An 18,315-nucleotide genomic window follows, 5' to 3' on the forward strand; every position below is an offset into this window, starting at 1 on the left:
ATTAGCCGACACACCTTACATCATAATTCACTAATGTAAATAATTATATCAAAAACTTTTAGGGTGAGTAATTCAAGTTTTCTAATGCTTTTATGGAGAAACTTTTTAACTTTATTATTTAAGGCTCCGTTTGGTTAGATGGAAATAAGCAAGAAAAGAAAAGATATAGAAAGTGACTGAAAAGAAAAGAGATTTTCTAGCATTCATTGGTTAGCATGAAAAATTTATCAAGAAAATTGTAGAAAAATATTAATTTGTTGGTTTGGATAACATGAAAATGAAAAGAAAGTGATTATACATATCAAAACTACCATTTGAAAGAAAAATCAAATATTTTACCATATAACTACACACACACACACACATACATATTCATACACATACAAAAATGACTTGCATTAATATACCAAATTAAAAGTTCAATATGGTCTTTCAATAAAACATTCATGGAACAAAGTTTTTTCATCAAAATTTAAATAGTAGCACAACTACTCGGGGAGAATTCAGATTCTATTGTATATTTGTTTATATATAGAGATATATATTAGTGATCTACAGGTACAGGTAGATGCTCTTTACAGATTGAAAGGGAAAAGCACAAAAAGACAATATATATATATATATATATATCATACTATGTGTTGTCTCTTATATATATTGGATACTGTGTATATATTTGAAATGAAAAAATCGTTAAAATAGGTCCCTAATTATCAAAAAAATTTAAACTATAGATGTGATAGTGATCTAAGACTATTAAACTCATTATTTTAAGTATGATTTGGAATTATGAGGGGCTACAACATAGAACAGACAATAATAAAAAATAAAAAAATAAAAATAATCTATTTAGAAGGAGCAATTTTATACAAATTATCATTGATATTCTGTATTAAATGTATAATTTGCGTTGCCAGAGAAATGTTGAGAGAGAACTTACCTTTGGAAAAAACTTTGCAACGATTAAGTTAGGGGTAAAATTAGAATGGCAAATAAATAGGGGATTCTTCACGCGAAAATTTTGGAAGAAAAAACTCAAAACGGGAAACTAAATTTTCCATTACGATTCTCTTTCTATCTATCCAAACTTTAAAAAAAATTAAAAATTTTCTCTTTCCTTTCTTTTCTAGCTGTTTCTACCTAATCAAACAAAGCCTAAAGTTTGTAATAGAATTTGTAGTTTGAATTTGATAGCATTTCTTTTTTTAAAAAAAAATTAATTAATTTTCAAATATTAGTTGGTTTATTGAAAAGGTGATAGAAAATAGAGGAGGTACCTCAAGACATCTGATCCATTGTTGTTGAAGACATAAAATTTATGTTGAAAGTTAATTTGGGTCTTTAGTTGGTTTGGTGTCTCAGATTATGTAATAGAATGGCACAAGTTAGCTAAGATCTTCGTGGCTCCTTGAAGTTATCATTGATGATTTATCCTCTTTTTCTTAATCTAACTTTGGAGTGGAGTTATAGTAGTGCAACTTTGGTATTATTCAATTGAGCTTAATTTACTAATCTCTTCTTCTTTCTTGTACCATATTTTTTACAATGAGTGGTACTCAATATATCTCTAATTATTAAAGTCACTTGATTAAGTATTTAACACAACATAAACATGACTTAAACAAGTTTATTAATATTATGATGTTAGATATACAATTTTTTTTTTTTTGGTCGACTTCTTCATTATACTAAACGAAGAATCTAAAGTAATTTATGAAAAAAAATATAATAATAATCAATCGTGCATGGCACGTTGATTTTTCTAGTATATATATATATATATATATATATATATATATATATTTGCACTTATAATTACTATATTGTTCCTCTTACATAATTCAAATATGTTTATTTAGTATTTGAATCCTCTCCTGTTTCTTGTGTTGTGTCATCGTTGTGTACTCATAAGCCGCAACACGTCATATTACGAAAGGCAACACATTTATATCAAAAATACAAGCAGGGATGAATCCAAAAAATTATGTGAGCGCCGAGATGGTACTGATACGTATAGATGCAACACGTCATTGCAAGGAGTGAGATGCGTATGGATACAACATTGATGCAACACAATTATATAAATAATTACATATTCCATCTACATTTCCGTAGTAGTAGTATTATCAATTTAAAATTGTTGCATAAATAATTTAAAGTAATTATGTTGCGATTTTAAATGCACAAGACAAACTCCAAAAGACAAAAAAGATACAATAGAGAATCTTGATTGGTTTATTTAACTCACATTCATGTTAGCGGCATGTGATCCGGACTACCAAATAATTTCTCCTAAGTTTCATATCAATATAAATACAGTATACATTGTATTTTCAGTGTCATCTCACTCTGCCGCAAAATGGCTGAGAATTTACACCCCAGCGAGATGGCACCTCCCAAAAGTGCTCAAGAATTGTCCATCGGCGATGAACCAACCCCTCGCTACATAGTTCAACAAAGTAGTTTTGGGCCCATGGATTCCTCTCCTCCATTAACTCTAATTCCAACCATATACATCAGTCTCCTCTTCTCCTCTTCATCACCCTCTTCCATTCAAGAATTACAGAAACTCAACTCATGGGGTTGCTTCCAGGTTTTGATTTCTTCATAATTCCTTCAAAAATTTCAATCTTTTTTATGTTTTTTTTAATTTGGGTTTTGATTAATTTTTGTCTTTTTGAATCTTTAGGCAAATTTTTGTCTTTTTGAATCTTTAGGCAATAGGCCATGGGATTTCAGATTCATACCTTAACAGAGTACGTGGAGTTGCAAAACAGTTGTATGCACTTATTATTGAAGAGAAAAAGTACTCTCGAGCATATGATGAAGCTGAAGGGTAGGGTGGGGTGGTGACTTGATTGTTTTCTTGAAACAAGTTATAGATTGGTCAGATCGCCTCACTCTTAAAATACTCCCTGAAGATGAGAGAAGTCTCCACCTTCGGCCACAAAGCCCAACTGATTTTAGGTACTTATATAATTATTGTTGTAACATATGACATCAATTGACAGATGAGAATTGACATATTTTAGTTGTGGAGAGATTTTAAATGATTATGCAATGAAAAGGAAGTTTATTTTAGATCTTTTAATTAGAATGATTGCAAAGTCATTGAAATCAGAAATATATTCAGTCACTACCCACTACTTTCGGAGTTGAGTTCTATCTCCAAGTAAGCTCCTTGGAACAAGAAATATATTCAGAAAAACTTAGTGAAGGAAACAAAAGAAAAATAAACAAAAGGAAAGGAAAGTTCTATCTTCATGTAAAAGAGCTCCTTGAAACAAGAAATATATTCAGAAAAACTTAGTAAAGGAAACAAAAGAAAAAGAAACAAAAGGAAAGGAAAGGTGAGAAGTAACAAAAGCAAAAGGAAGTAAACACTGCCATTTCCACATCAAAGTTCCAACAAAGAGGAAACAGAGAGAAGAAAACCCCTACCATTCACAAAACTTGCCATACCCCCCACTAAATTTATTTATGCATTCAACCACCAGCCATCACTAGCACCAACGCGTACCTCACACCTAAGCATCTGCAATCTCAGCAGCATCAACAGCTGCTAAAATCAGCTCTGGGTGAATGCTCCCAACATATGTTCCATCTAGTGCATTAGGCTGTCCTAGTGCCTTCAATGCCAAGTGGGCTGCTTTCTGTCCTGATATCATCATTGCCCCAAATGTAGGTCCCTGTACCGGAAAAAAATACAGTATCACAATTAATCAATTTCATCACAAAATATTGTTTGGTTTGATATTGACTTACCGCTTACTCTGAAACAATGGGATATGGACATAATAAAAATCCACTTAAATGTCACACAATTATTACAAGAAAAAGACTAATCATTTTGATTATATGATTGAAGCCTATACAAATCAATATAAGAAAAATAATTACCATCCTGGGAGATCCATCTATTTCTGCAACTTCCATTCCAGTAACAATCATTCCAGGAACAATCTCCCTTGTGAGCCTCACAATCGCATCCTCGGCTGTATTCATGTCAAGGGCCTTCATCCCTGGCACGCTATCAATAATCCCAATACTCTTCAGCCTCTTGACTCCGGTGGCCCCAAATGGCCCATCATGTCCGCAAGAACTGACTACCACTTTAGCCTCCATCACATTTGGATCCATGCACGACTGTGTATCATGGTTCATGGACACCAAAGCCCAATTGGTCACCACACCACCCACTCTTCCTCCCTTTACTATCAGGTCCTCAGCCGCAACAGCATTAAAAAGCTTCACGTTTGGCCTAGCCAACAGCTTACTCATGATAGTTGACGTAAACAATGCGGCGTGTTTGATGACAACATAATCGTCTGCCTCATCATAATCAATACCAAGCTCATTAAGAAAGAGATGAGCTGGTTTCCGAACCACCATAGCCGAAAAGAGCTGTCCACCTAGCCAAGCACCACCCCCAGGGCTCACTGATTGCTCAATGATTGCTACCTGTGTGAAAGAACAAGTCAAGAAAAAATGAATATCAAGAGAACACTCAACACATTGTAATCCCATCCTCTCTTAAATTTAAAAATTCAAACTTCACATTTTTCTTTTTTTTTTTCATAGTTAATTCAACTTCACATTTTAAATGATCACCTTAGAAAAAACCCAAAAATGTAACATCACAGACTCAACTGTGTTACAATGTAAACAACCAGGTCACACAATTTAGAAATACCCAATTGAGTTACAATGTTCAGACATGCGGGTAGTAAACTCGTATCTGTCAGTTTTTCTATTATTTATTTTGTGCAATTTATTTATTGTCTGATGTTCTTTAAGAGTCAATGTTTGGCAACCAGGTCACACAAGTTTGTACTTCCAACCTCTAATAATAATATCAGAAAAAAACCAAAAGAAGGTAGCATCACAAAACTAAATTTTGTTACAATGTAAACATCCATGTCACACAATTTAGGAACAGGTTTTTTTGTGCTTGTGAAAGAGCAAGCAGAAATCAGATTACCAATGGGATCTGGCTTAGATGATATAAGCCCTCCTTTCCCAAAGGGAAAATTGGGTGTTCGAGACCTGGGGGCAAAATATAAGGTGTGTGTGTTTTTCTTTTTTTGCTTGAACTTTAAAAATATATATATAGAGAGAGAGAATTTCTTTAAAAAATCTAGTTACCAAGAATCATAACAATTTAGAATAAACCATGAGAAGAAAAGAAACAGCTGAAATTTTGGTTTCTTCAGACGATAGAAGTTTTAAACTCATATCTGTCAGATTTTCTATTTTCTATTAAATTTTTGATTTATTGTCTGATGTTCTTGAAGAAGTCAATGCAGACATCCAAGGTATTAAAGAAATTTGAGCATACAGATATTTGGAAGGATGTTAAATAATTGATTCCATAAGCATGTACAAATACCAAAAAGGCCAACAGATGTTATCATAAGCCAAAAGGCCAGAACCTCCTTTTAAAAGTAGTCTAAGAATAGATCCAAAAGCAAATCATGCACCAACAAAATCCAACAAATCAATGGTATGAAACATCTTGAATTAAATTCCAAAAAAAAAAAAACATCTTGAACTTATTCTAAACTTTCTTGTTTATTAAATATTTTGTAAAACTCACATTTAGTTAAACCATCATATACTTTCCATATATGCATGTCAAAAAAAATAATTACTAAAGAATGTAAAAATAATTATATATATACTGTAAAAATTCTTTTACCTGTACAGATGGGTTCTTGCTGAGCTCATAAGCACAGGAAAGACCAGCAGAGCCAGCGCCGACGACGACGACATCGGTATCCGCGTAGGTGATCATGTCCGTCATGTACCGGCGAGTCATTTCACGCGAAACAATCGATTCTTTAATGGGATCAAATTTGAATGAGTTGAGATCATACGGTGGAGTTGAAGCAGACAAGGAGATGGCCTTGTTTTGGGGTGTTGAATTGATGGGTTGCAGACGATATGAGGACGAAATGGGAACCCCATGGAAAGACGATTGGTGGGTTTCTAAGAAAGAAGTCTTGGGCTTTGAAGGGAGAGAAGTTAGGGTTGTGGCCATGGTCGCCATTTGTGTTTAGCTTCTGATTTCTCGCAAGATTTGAGAGAGGCTAGAGAAGAAGGCGGATGTGAGTATGAATGTACACACACGGTGTGTGTATATATATATATATAAAAATATCTGCAAATGGAGAAAATATCGAAGCACCACAATGGACACGTGTGAACAGGAAGGGTCTTGAATTTGTTTGGGTTCCAAGTACTAGAAGGAGTCTAAGAATTTATTACTATATTTTATAAAGCACATTAACTATAATGATTTTTCTTTTTAGACTAATAGTGCAACAAATCAATAAAATAAGGTAATAAAATATTGTGTTATTATTGTAAAAGAAAATATTATAAAATAAATCACAAATATAAAATATAAATATTAAATTCATAAGCTCTACCTTAGTTTGTATCTCTATTCTACCATACTCCTAACAAGGTAAAAAAAAAAAATGTTATAATAGTTCTTTCTTCCCATATTAAGATTATAAGTTGTCCTTTTGTTCCTTTCTTGGATTGTCTTGAAATACTTATTTACTTTACTTGTTCAAACAGCATATTTGATATATTTAAACTTATCCCCCCTTAAAAAATTTTACTTCAAAATGGACACCTAATATGATACAAAAATATTAATTTTTTTTTTAAAAGTTAAAAAATAATTACAAAAAAATAATACTGTTTTGTTTTGACTTTTTAAATGGGACAATTAATATGAATATTCTTATGAGAGTGCTAAAAGCAGTTGCTTTTAATATGAATATCCTATTGGTTGAAACATCAATCATAAATGTCGTAATTAATGTGTCTTTCTTACTTTTATGGAACTTTTGAGGGCAAAATTATTCTTTTAAGTTTTTTAAAAAAGTTAAAGAATAATTATAGAAAAATAATACTGTTTTGTTTTAACTTTTCAATTGAGACAATTAATATGGAATATCCTATATGAAGAGTGCTGAGAGCTGCTTAAGCGACTTTTGCAATTCTGATTGGTTTAAATACCAATTATGAAAGTCTTAATTAATGTGTCTTTAATACTTTTATGGAACTTTTCGGGACAAAATTACCTTTTAAAATTCTTTCATCTTTCTCCTCTAGTTCCTATATATATATAATCTTCATTCTTTCCTTTGTAATTGATTTTTTCCTTTTTTTTCTCTCCTCTTTAAATTTGTATTCGTGAATGATTAAGAAAGAAGAAGAAAAAAAATTCGATATACGAATTTAGAGAGGAAAGGGGAAAAAATAATTATTATAAAAGAAATAATAAAGATAATACTATTCTAAAAGTGTAAGAAATTTCTTAATATTTTTATTTTATTTTATTTTTTCACATAAAAAGTCTCATTAAACCACATATTCATACTTCATTAAAGCACATAATGATTAATAGCTTTCTTAATTTTTTTTAAAAATAATTCATACATTTTCTCTACTTCTTAACATTTTAGTTGATTTATATGTACTCGCATTAAACCACATATTCATACGTCATTAAATCACATAATGATTAATACCTTTCTTTATTCATACCATTATGTGATGTTTAATATCAAGCGGCATTGTCATTCTAGACAGTAAAAAACGTATATTACGTATAAAAAATTAAAAATAAAAATAATAATTTGATGTGACATATGAATAATAGTAATTAGAAATGCAATATATTTTTTAAAGATGTGTCATCGCCAAGTGAATTAAGAAAATATTAGGATTCTAAAATGTTAAAAGACACGTTCAAATTTTAAGAATATCAAGTTTATCTAAATAATAATATTAAATGTTAAATCTATATTTAGTTCAGCTCTATGTCCCACAGGGATCATATTCCGGCATTGTCATTTTAGATAATAAAAAACGTAAAAAGTTTTAATTACATGTGACATGAATAATAGTAATTAGAAATGCAACAATTGTTTTTTAAAGATGTGTCGTCCCTACTCCCTAGTGAATTAAGAAAATGTTTGGACTCTCAAATGTTAAAAAAACACATTCAAATTTTAAGAATATCAAGTTTGTCTAAATAATAATATTAAATGTTAAGTCTATATTTGGTTCAGCGTTACATGACACAACCATCATATTGCTGCATATCTTCTTAAATAAAATTTTAGTCCCATTATTAAAATAAATGACAATTTTACACTATATATAGACAGATCAAAGACTGACAGTAACTATATGTTGTGCCATGAAAAAAAACTGGAATTACTCTCTCACTGGACCATTAATTAAATATGTCATCGTCAAGTCAGAAAATAAATAAAGAAATTTACTTAATTATATTTTGTTTTATCACATGTACGAATACCACTCTATACATTATGTTTTATATAATATATTAAACAGAGTATATTATTACACTATTCAACTTTACCTTTTGAATGAAATTAAAATAATACCTTTTTAACTTCTGAAAACGAAAGCCACGTAGACTGAGCTCGGTCTTCTTTTTGGCATTCGGAAAGAAATCATTCCAACTCTGGTAAGTATTATTTATTATTTTGTTCTTTCCTCTTGTATATCATTTGTTCTTCTTTAGTCCCAAATTTTATCAAAAGCTGAAGGATTGTTCGTATCAAAGAGAAAATTTCACAAATTTACCTTTTGATCGAAATAAGAATTTATTTTTTAATTGTTCGATCTTCTTCTTATCTGCATCGTTTTCTTGAAGTTTTTTTTTCTGTTTTGCATCAGTTTTTTTTTTTTTTTTTTATTAAGAATTTTCATTTTTTCTTTTAGGGATGTTCAAATTTCAACCTAACTAGGCCATGAAAGTGAAAGTCAAATTTATTAAATAATAGATTTGTTATATATGAAAGTTGTATGTATATATTAAAAGCTTATTAAATATGAATTTAACTCAACTGCAAAGTTAACTTTTTTTACCCCTCATTAGACTAATTCAGTATGAGAATAACTTGAGATGATTTTTTTCTTTGTGCCATTGACTTTTTTTTTTTTTTTTTTCTTTTCATTTCATTAGGGGTGTCACATAGTTACTGGAGAGGATTTTTTTCCTTGTGCCATTGACCTTCTTTTTTTTTTCTTTTTTTTTTTTCTTTTTTCATGGTAACTAGAGAGGATTCTTTTCCTTGTGCCATTGAAAAAAATCCTCTCCAGTTACTAGGGTGGTAAATTCTGACACGACACACCGACACGACACGAGATAAAAGGGTTTTGGTTTTGGTAGACTTTAAACGGATTCGAGTCATAAACAGGTTGACACAATTAACCCATTTACTTAACCGTGTCGGATTAGGGTTAAAAATTTCAACTCAGTGTAATCCGTTTATACACGTTTAATTCAACATGTCATAATCGTGAATATGACTTATGTAATATATTACTTGTTTAAGCCCATTTACAATGGACAATTAAGTCATTTCAACGTAAACATTAACTACAGCTTATAATTTTTCTTCTTATATTGAAAATTTGAGTTAATTGTGACAAAAAATTATAGTATATTTTATTTATTTGAATATTAAATGTCTCGTTTTGATAAACAGATCATTAAATGAGTTAACACGTTTACCCGTTTAATAAACAAGATGGGTTAGCATTGAGGTTCTTAGCACGTTTATCCGTTTAATAAACAAGATGGGTTAGCGTTGAAGTTCCTGACACGATTATTAAATGGGTCAGGTTTAGATTTATCTGTTTAGTAAAATACCTTTATAATGACACGATATAATTATGACCCACGAATATAAATTATAACCCCTAATTCTGGTCTATCTAATTAATTTTATGTGAGTAAAAATTGATTACACGGGGAATATTAGATGTCATTCCAGTCACTCACATAAATCAGTGTTCCACTTTCGAACTCTAATATTTTAAAAAAAAAAAAACTAATATATCATGCTATTTTTTTCTTTTTTTTATTATATACTCATAAAATTCAACATCGTCATCCGAGCACGTGCTTGCATCGCCGGTTCAGTTGTTCCATCTTCCTTGCTCACCCCGTCCAAATCTCGCTGGTTATCGATTTACCTCCACCGGAATCGCGACCAAATCACAACCCTCATCATCGTCACTGGTCGTCTCTTTCGCCGGAGTAGTCGCTGGTCATCGTTTTTTCCTCAGAGCTTCACAATTAAAACCTTCTTTCTTCAATTGAATCAGCATATATCAAGATAATTTTTGCTACTCTGTTTAATTGATTATACACAAAGTGATGATTGAGAAAACCAGTCTCAATCAACCAAGAAAAAAATCAAGGAGAGAGGAAATGGCCAGCTTATTCTTTCCCACACCAACCTCGACCTCATCTTCTTATACCTGAACCGTCAATGACTTTGAAACCACCACATGCTTGACCCGATCAGAGCAAGGTCGTCACAATCAAAACCACCGCATCAGATTTTTTTTTAGTGTGGTTGGGTTACACAGGGAGAGTACAAATGGAGTAAAAATGTTAGGGAGGAGTTTTTTTGCAATTTTTTAAAAAATAAATTTCAATTTTACAATAAATAGTAAGATTAAATTTGTATTTTCAGAGCTCGGTTAACGGGTTGGTCATGAATACTGGGACAATGCGACAATGTAATCGCTTTTTGAAGTATCGGAGATTTTTTAAAATTATTTGGAGGCGTATGATCAAAATATAAAAATATTGGGGGTTTTATGTAATTAGCCTTTATTTATTTTTCCTTAAGCCGCGGGTGAAGATTTTTTTTTCAGTACTCCTCTCAATCTCAAACGAAACCTAGCCCTCTATCTCTTGAATCCATCAACGAAACCCTAACCCTCTTTAAGCACAACCACGACTTTGCCTCAATCACAGAGGATGATTGTTTGGATCTTTGTCTTTCGCAAGTTTCAGCTTCAATCACAGAAGTTATTTCTAATTATTTCTTCAATCACAGAAGTTATTTCTTCAAGCATAGAGGATAAGCCCTAACCCTCTCTAACCCAGGTACTATTTTCTAATTTACTCTTTCATCTCTGCCTTCCCCTAGAAATTTGTAGAGTCTCTCTGTAAATGTTAATATGTGGTGATAATTTCAATCATTTAATTTGTCAGTAGTTTATGGTGAGATGATTTCATTTCATGTGTTGTTTACATATTCACTTGATTTGAGGACTCATAAGAAAAAAATGATATCACTACCCATGTCCCTGGGTATAGGGTTTATTGTTATTATTATCAATTGCCAAGAAGAAAAAGGGCGTGCCTTCATTTTTCCTTCTTTTGAACTGAAAAATTGTCCAATATTATACATTTATATTTCATCAGTAATTCCTTATATTTTCATGGCCATGACTCTTGCTATGGACCTACAAAGGGAAGATGGTTATGGGCTGCCACTTAATCTTGGTTTATTGATTGATATTAATGTGATTAATTAATATATAAATTATTATTATGTGAAGTTGTTATCATAGGTAGTTCATTCTTTATTAATTGTTGACTTTAACATTTGATAACTGTTCACAGTAAGGGGCCGGACACAATGTTCTGGATATGTCTTGGCCATTGCCACTGTCCAGAGGATAGGAGGGAAGAGACTTTCATGTGTTTGTTCATGGTCCAACCCTTCCTTGGTGAAGAGTTTGTAGTAGATAATACATGATATAATGGTCGGCATTAGAGCCAATTATCGTAGAAAACCATTGTTGAATTCCCATTGTTGATGCTGATTCAAGTTCATGTTTTGACTATAAGCTTCTTTGTTATATGGGTGTTCCAGTAGTTCTTTATCTCGTTATCTGTTCAGTACTTCTTTAGCCTAAGTGCTAAGTATTTTTTAGCTTTAAGAAAACAAAAATCAATGAAGGAAAATATAATTGAGAATAAAATCGCGGCTTACTTATTTCCCAAAATGCTATGCAAGTGTATTATGGTCTCTTCCTTTTCTAATGAAAATCTCCTTCTCTTGATGTCTGGTCTCAAGTAGTTTGTCCAGTGAAGTCTGCAACTCTTTCCACACCTTTTAAGTCCTATTCAGATAAATATATATATAGAAAATGAAACAATGAAAACCACCAATCATCACTATGCACACTGTCAGACTCTTGATTCAATATAGAAATCAATTTTGTTACCAATCTTGAAGAGTGCTTTATTTCATTTCCGAGCCTACCCAGCTGAGTACGGCAAACCGATTTAGCTTTCTTACAATAATAGGTAATGGCGTCATTAATCCTAGAACAATTAATCAGGAACACACTTAGTTTGAAATTTCTGAAGAATCAGGAACACACTTAGTTTGAAAATTTTGAAGTTTGTAGGTTAAGGTTGTGATAATCAAAAAGCAGAAAATGCTGGTATATGCTAGGATTCATCTAACATATAGAAGGAATACATGGTGGTTAGCATTCAATATATAGATATGAGTGAATATCCCCAAGGGGCAGCCTAGGGTACATCAGTTTTTCATTTAAATTTCAGAGTGCAAAAATATTATACTATCATCTATTGATTAAGATTTTGTATAATAATTAAGTGAGGTTTTGCTCATTAAGCTTGTTGTCTAATTTTTCAGGCTAGTAAAGCTGATCGGGCTAAAAAGAAGCACGAAAAGGAAAGAGTGGTAAGGCTGCAGGATAAAGGTATTCTATACCATTCCATGGATGAACTTAAGTGTATTAATTTGTGTTAAAATGTTTCTAAATTTTATATGATCTCGTAAATTTAATGTTTACAGATAAGGGCAGAATTGAAGCCCAATTCAGAGTGGATGAAGCTTTTTCACAAAAGATAGCAGAAGCACGACAAATGATGCGGAAGAGAAGGACATATGCTGCCTGACTTTGTCTGCAGAAGGTTATTTTATATATATATATTTTTTTCAGATGTACACCTATGAATTTGTTTCTAAGCTGCTTAAAAAAAAAAAACTGGTCTTCCCCTTTCCTCATTTCAGTTGGAGAAGACTGTCGACTTTGAGGACAATCACACTATACAATATCAAACTTCTGTATGGGAGCTATTCTGATTTGAAACTTCTGCGAGGATCTCTCCATCTTCTACATCAATCACCTCCTCATCCCGTAGAAACCATCGTTATTCAGGAACAAACCAAACTCCTCCAATGGTTAATTGTCAAATACTTTGAGAATATAAGTGTTTTTGAATCAACTAAACCATTGGAGGAGTTTGGTTTGTTTCTTAAAAGGATGATTTCTAAGGGGATGAGGAGGTGATTGATGCAGAAGAGGGATAGATCATCGCATAAGTTTCAAACTAGAATAACTCCCATACAGAAGTTTGATATTGTATGGTGTAGTCAAGCCATTCTTTACCGATTGTCAAATACTTTGAGAATCTAAGTGTTTTTGAATCAACTAAACCATTGGAGGAGTTCCCTTTGTTTCTGAAGAAGGATAATTTCTATAGGAATGAGGAGGTGATTGAGGATCTCGCATAAGTTTCAAACCAGAATAGCTCCCATAGAGAGCTTTGATATTGTATGGTGTAGTCAAGCCATTCTTTACTACTGTAAAATAAAGAATTGCCACACCGAGAAGTTTGATGTATAACACACACTGCGGAAAATCATCAAGTTCAAGGATAATGCTAAGTAAGACCTGCACTGCTGGATTGTGTTCACATTCACAATGGACTTAATGTCTTGCAGTTTTGTATAGCACTAAGCTGCTGATAGTTTGTAAAGTCTTGCAATTTTGTATAGCATTAAGCTACTGATAGTTTGTAACTTTGTATTGCCACTGCAATGCAATTTTTTTGGTGTTGCTTTGGCTAGGTGTTGTTACTTTGACTTTTTCTAGAACTTGTCTTTTCTCGGTTTCTAGTTGTTGATTCGGCATGTGCCTTGTTTGTTCAATTTTAATTCATTAGTATATATATTCACCTGTTACATTCCACTTCATGTAATCGTAGATCACGGTCAATGTCACCCTTGCTACAAAAATTATTCTTCTATTTCTCCTACACATTTGTGGTTTTTGGTCGCCCTAAAAAAACAATGATGCAACACGACATTTGACGAAATGCAACATTAATGCAATACATTTATATCAAAAATACAAGCAGGGATGAATTCAAAAAATTATGTGAGAGCATAAGGCCTCATCGCAAGGAGTGTGATATACAACCTTGATGCAACATGTTTATATAAATGCGTATGAATCTAGAAAATTATAATCAGTAGTATATAAAATAAATCAGTAGTATATAAAATACTGGGAAATATATATATATATATATATATTAGTTGGGGAATGAGTAAGACTGTACATAGATACAAGACTCATGCAAGATATTACATCATGTTATAATATTATTTCCATAGTTGTATTGTCAATTTAAAATTATTGTATAAACAATTTAAAGTTATTGTTGCAATTTTAAATGCACAAAACAAACTCCAAAAGAAAAAAAATACCAAAGAGAATCTTCGTGATTAGTTTATTTCTGTATATATATATATATTGTGTTTTTGAATCTTTAGGCAATAGACCATGGGATTTCAGATTCATACCTTGACAGAGTACGTGGAATTACGAAACAGTTGTATGCACTTCCTATTGAAGAGAAAAAGAAGTACTCTCGAGCAAATGATGAAGCTGAAGGGTGGGGTGGTGACTTGATTGTTTCAAGAAAACAAGTTATAGATTGGTCAGATCGCCTCACTCTTAAAATACTCCCTGAAGATGAGAGAAGGCTCAACCTTTGGCCACAAGGCCCAACTGATTTTAGGTACTTATATAATATTGTTGTAATTTGTTTAGTTATGACATCAATTTGTGTTGAATTCTTGCACTGATAGATGAGGAATGGCATATTTTGTTGTTGCAGAGAGATTTTAAATGATTATGCAATGAAGATGAAATCTATTTTAGATCTTCTTATTAAGGCGATTGCAAAGTCGTTGGATTTGGAAGACAATTGCTTGTTGAACCAGTTTGGAGATTGGGCGGTGTTGAGTGCAAGAATTAACTTCTACCCACCTTGTCCAAGACCTGATCAAGTTCTTGGTCTCAAAACTCGTTCAGATAGATCAGGAATGACTGTTCTATTGCAGGACAAAGATGTGGAAGGTCTTCAAGTCCTCAAGGATGATCAATGGTTCAAAGTCCCCATAATTCCCTATGCCCTTTTCATTAATGTGGGTGATCAGATGCAGGTACATTTTTTTTTTCCTTAGGTAAGTAGGTACTCACACACATTTCACAAATTGTCTCCTTGTGTTTCTGGGACTAGAAATTATAATAAGTATATATTCAAAATATGGAAGCTCGTCAGAGATAACAAATCTGAAAGGAAATTTTGTTCTGATTTGTCTATGAAGTGCAACCCCTCCTAGTGATGAGGAGGTTATAAGGCCTCCAGACAATGATTCATTAGGCCACTTGTAAATATTGATTAACATTTGTGCCTATATATGCTTGATTAGTTTTATACCATCAACACCTGCAGATAATGAGTAATGGAATTATCAAGAGCCCAGTGCACAGAGCAGTAACAAACCCCGAAAAGCAGAGGATTTCGGTGGCTGTAGCTACTAAGCCAGAAGAAGAAAGAGAGATTGGACCAGCAGATGGCTTAATAGATGAGAAAAGGCCTAGGTTGTATAGAAATGTGAAAAACTATGCAGCAATCAACTTTGAATGCTTTCAGAAAGGGAATGTAGCAATTGATACTGTCAAGATTTAGTTCCATGAAGAAAGATGTTGAAATTTGAAGTTGTATGAGGATTCTACTTGTTTTATAATGAATAAATCTGCACAAAAATGCAGCTTTTTAATTGCATATTACTGCGAAAGCACCGCGTTCTAATGTGGCTTTGTCTGAAGGCTGAATATATGATGACATAGATAAAAATGTTATGTGTGGCTAAGTGCTGCTGTTTTTTTAGTATTAGTGTGCAAAGATGCAGTTTGAAATTGTGAGCTTAATGAGGATTCTGTTTTTTGTGTCTACATATTTCAATCAACTGAAATAACTTAACAAAATTGAATTTGAGGACTTCCTTTTAGCTTCTATGTCTATTTTCTTTGAAAATTTTGTTAGTAAAATTTTAGTAGGCTTTTACCTACTCCAATCTAATACAGTATTATGCTAAATCTGGAAAACTGCTCATACAATGAGTTTTCTTTACACCCAAAATTTCTGGCTTAGCAAATGAAAGAATCACCTTTTGTATAAGAATAAAGGAAAGATGTGAAGGTCATAATAGTCCTGAGAAAATTTGAATTCTCTACTTGTTACCTAGGGAGAAGCTCAAATAATTATCAAACTCTCAAATTGTATGTTAAGATTATTATTATTATTATTTTATTTTATTTTATGATTTCGGTGCAGGTACTAAAGATGTTCCTAATTCGATCAATCAAAAGTATAAAACGATGAACGACATGTCGGAGAGATTAGTTCAAATCAATCACCTTATCGATGTTACAGAGAACAAAGGCCAACAATGTTGGTGCCAATGATTTTGTATCTTTAAGGAAGATTCCTCCAAGACGGCCAATTAAAACATACTTTCTGGACCCCACTTTCAGTTTTCAATTGATCCTCATATGCTAAAATCGGACCCTTTCGCCCCCATTTGGTGCAATCATTTAGTGTTATTTATTTATTTATTTATTTATTATTATTATTTTATTTTTTCTTAATTAGGTACTCACATACACATGTCTTCATAGAGGCTCGAACCCTGATTTCTCTTTAAGAACTAAGGGTTTAGTACCGTTAGGCCATTGCCCACAATACATATATCATTTAAGTTAGAAGTGCGATTCGAAAGCAAGACCACTCAAATACTTAAGCTCCGTTTATTTGGACGTAAAATATTCTTCAGAAAATATTTTCTTATTTTCTGGTGTTTGGTTTCGTTAAATATTTACGAAGAAAAAAATATATTAAAATTTAACAAAAATAATTTAGCCATAAATTTTCGACAAGTTGTTTGACATGCCCCGCCTGATGGACTCGACTTGAATCTCGATGTAGACCATTGTCAAATATCGATAAAGTAAAAATAAAAGAATATTTTACCTGAAAAATATATATATATTTTTCAAAAAAAATATTTTACGTCGAAACAAACGGATAGTTGAAAATCTTATTTAGTTGGAAAGTAAAGTCTGGTACCGCTAGGCCACTAATTAAAAATTTTAAAGTGTTATGAAATTAATCACAATTAAGGCTTTGTTTGTTTCAATGTAAAATATTTTCATGGGAAGAGATTTTTTTTTCTTTTTTCAAGCAAAATATTTTCTTTAATTTTGTTTTTTCAATATTTGGCAAAATTGTTAGTCGAGGTTGAAATCGAGTCCATCGAGCAAGGCATATAAATAACTTATCGAAAATTGATGATAAGTTATTTTTGTTACTACGTTTTATTTTTTTATTTTTCGTAAATATTTTACCACAACCAAATACCAAAAAAAAATAAATTTTTTTTTTTAATATTTTACAAAAATTATCTCAATTATAACCGATCACAAGTATTGCATCATTCTTACATAAATAAAGTCCGGCACATGAAATTCTTTCATTTTCATTTCTTTTTATTACTTGACATTTAACATGCCATTAGAAAATTTAGGTTTAATTTTTTAAAATTATTTCTAATAATATATAGGCCCATCAATCCAGTTGTCACAAAAATAATGACCACATAAAAAAGAAAAAGAAAAAAAAGAAAGTAAAACAAATGCCATTATGTGGATTGTAATTTCTGATGAAAGATAATTTCAAAGGAAACAAAGAAGTAGAAGAGATAATCAATTCAATTTTACTGGTTTTCAATAAGTCCAGCCAACTAGATTACTTTATCTGTTTGATTTGCTCCGACAAGCAAATTGTGCAATGATGTTAATGGCCTAATTAATCAAATAAAAGACTATAATATAAATTAGCTCCTATCAAGTCCTACTCACCATTTTATATATATATTATTAGCTCCTATCAAGTCCTACTCACCATTTATATATATATTTTAACACCATTCACCAAAAGCAGTTCACACAACATATTATTTAACAATATATATGTATGGTTAAGCGTAAAAAAAACCTTCCTATAATATTAATTTGGTGCGAATAGGTTTCTAAGTGGTGTAAAATGACGATAAAACCCTCACCAGTTGAATAAATTAATGATTATAAATACATGTAATGTAAAATGACCTTTTTGTCCAAATTTGTATAAAATGGGATTTGTTTGACAAAAAGGTAAAATAAACCTCAAATTATATAAAACAGGGATAACTTAAACCTGAATACAACTTAAATTTAAAACCAAACATGCCTTTTCATATTTTAAAATATAAATAAATTTGTCATATATATATATATATATAT

General features: G+C 31.6%; 2 protein-coding genes across 4 annotated transcripts; one reads left to right on the top strand and one right to left on the bottom strand.

Moving 5' to 3' along the window:
- The first annotated feature begins 2,361 nt into the window (after positions 1–2,361).
- Positions 2,362–15,862, top strand: LOC132279835 (jasmonate-induced oxygenase 4-like). Of its 3 annotated transcripts, none has more exons than XM_059781882.1 (6): positions 10,493–10,957; positions 12,528–12,575; positions 12,690–12,808; positions 14,495–14,704; positions 14,804–15,131; positions 15,425–15,862. In XM_059781882.1, exons 3-6 carry the CDS (start codon positions 12,783–12,785, stop codon positions 15,659–15,661), a joined length of 801 nt encoding a protein of 266 aa, XP_059637865.1. In that variant the 5' UTR covers positions 10,493–10,957; positions 12,528–12,575; positions 12,690–12,782; the 3' UTR covers positions 15,662–15,862. The 3 variants fall into 3 exon arrangements, with proteins under 3 accessions (XP_059637866.1, XP_059637865.1, XP_059637864.1); XM_059781881.1 differs by having other exon boundaries at positions 10,497–10,957; positions 12,528–12,594; XM_059781883.1 differs by lacking the exons at positions 10,493–10,957; positions 12,528–12,575; positions 12,690–12,808 and adding an exon at positions 2,362–2,593 and having other exon boundaries at positions 14,457–14,704.
- LOC132279834 (thiamine thiazole synthase 1, chloroplastic-like) lies at positions 3,276–6,125 on the bottom strand. Its single transcript, XM_059781880.1, has 3 exons — positions 5,699–6,125; positions 3,901–4,461; positions 3,276–3,689 (listed from the first exon to the last, which is right to left on the bottom strand). The coding sequence occupies exons 1-3, from the start codon at positions 6,047–6,049 to the stop codon at positions 3,528–3,530; spliced, it is 1,074 nt and encodes a 357-aa protein (XP_059637863.1). The 5' UTR covers positions 6,050–6,125; the 3' UTR covers positions 3,276–3,527.
- Positions 15,863–18,315: the final 2,453 nt, after the last annotated feature.

This window comes from Cornus florida, unplaced genomic scaffold (genome assembly GCF_030987335.1).
Source record: "Cornus florida cultivar Cherokee Brave unplaced genomic scaffold, ASM3098733v1 CherokeeBrave_3.0.0_Hap2_Chr10, whole genome shotgun sequence".
Lineage (NCBI taxonomy): Eukaryota > Viridiplantae > Streptophyta > Magnoliopsida > Cornales > Cornaceae > Cornus > Cornus florida.

Excerpts from the sequence above, each read along its gene's own strand:
- LOC132279835 (XM_059781883.1), top strand. The coding sequence starts at position 2,387 with ATGGCACCTCCCAAAAGTGCTCAAGAATTGTCCATCGGCGATGAACCA. Across the intron at positions 2,594-14,456 it reads ACTCATGGGGTTGCTTCCAG|GCAATAGACCATGGGATTTC; the intron begins GTTTTGATTTCT and ends TTGAATCTTTAG. Across the intron at positions 14,705-14,803 it reads CAAGGCCCAACTGATTTTAG|AGAGATTTTAAATGATTATG; the intron begins GTACTTATATAA and ends TTGTTGTTGCAG.
- LOC132279834 (XM_059781880.1), bottom strand. The coding sequence starts at position 6,049 with ATGGCGACCATGGCCACAACCCTAACTTCTCTCCCTTCAAAGCCCAAG. Across the intron at positions 4,462-5,698 it reads GCAAGAACCCATCTGTACAG|GTAGCAATCATTGAGCAATC; the intron begins GTAAAAGAATTT and ends TCTTTCACACAG. Across the intron at positions 3,690-3,900 it reads TAGATGGATCTCCCAGGATG|GGACCTACATTTGGGGCAAT; the intron begins GTAATTATTTTT and ends TTTCCGGTACAG.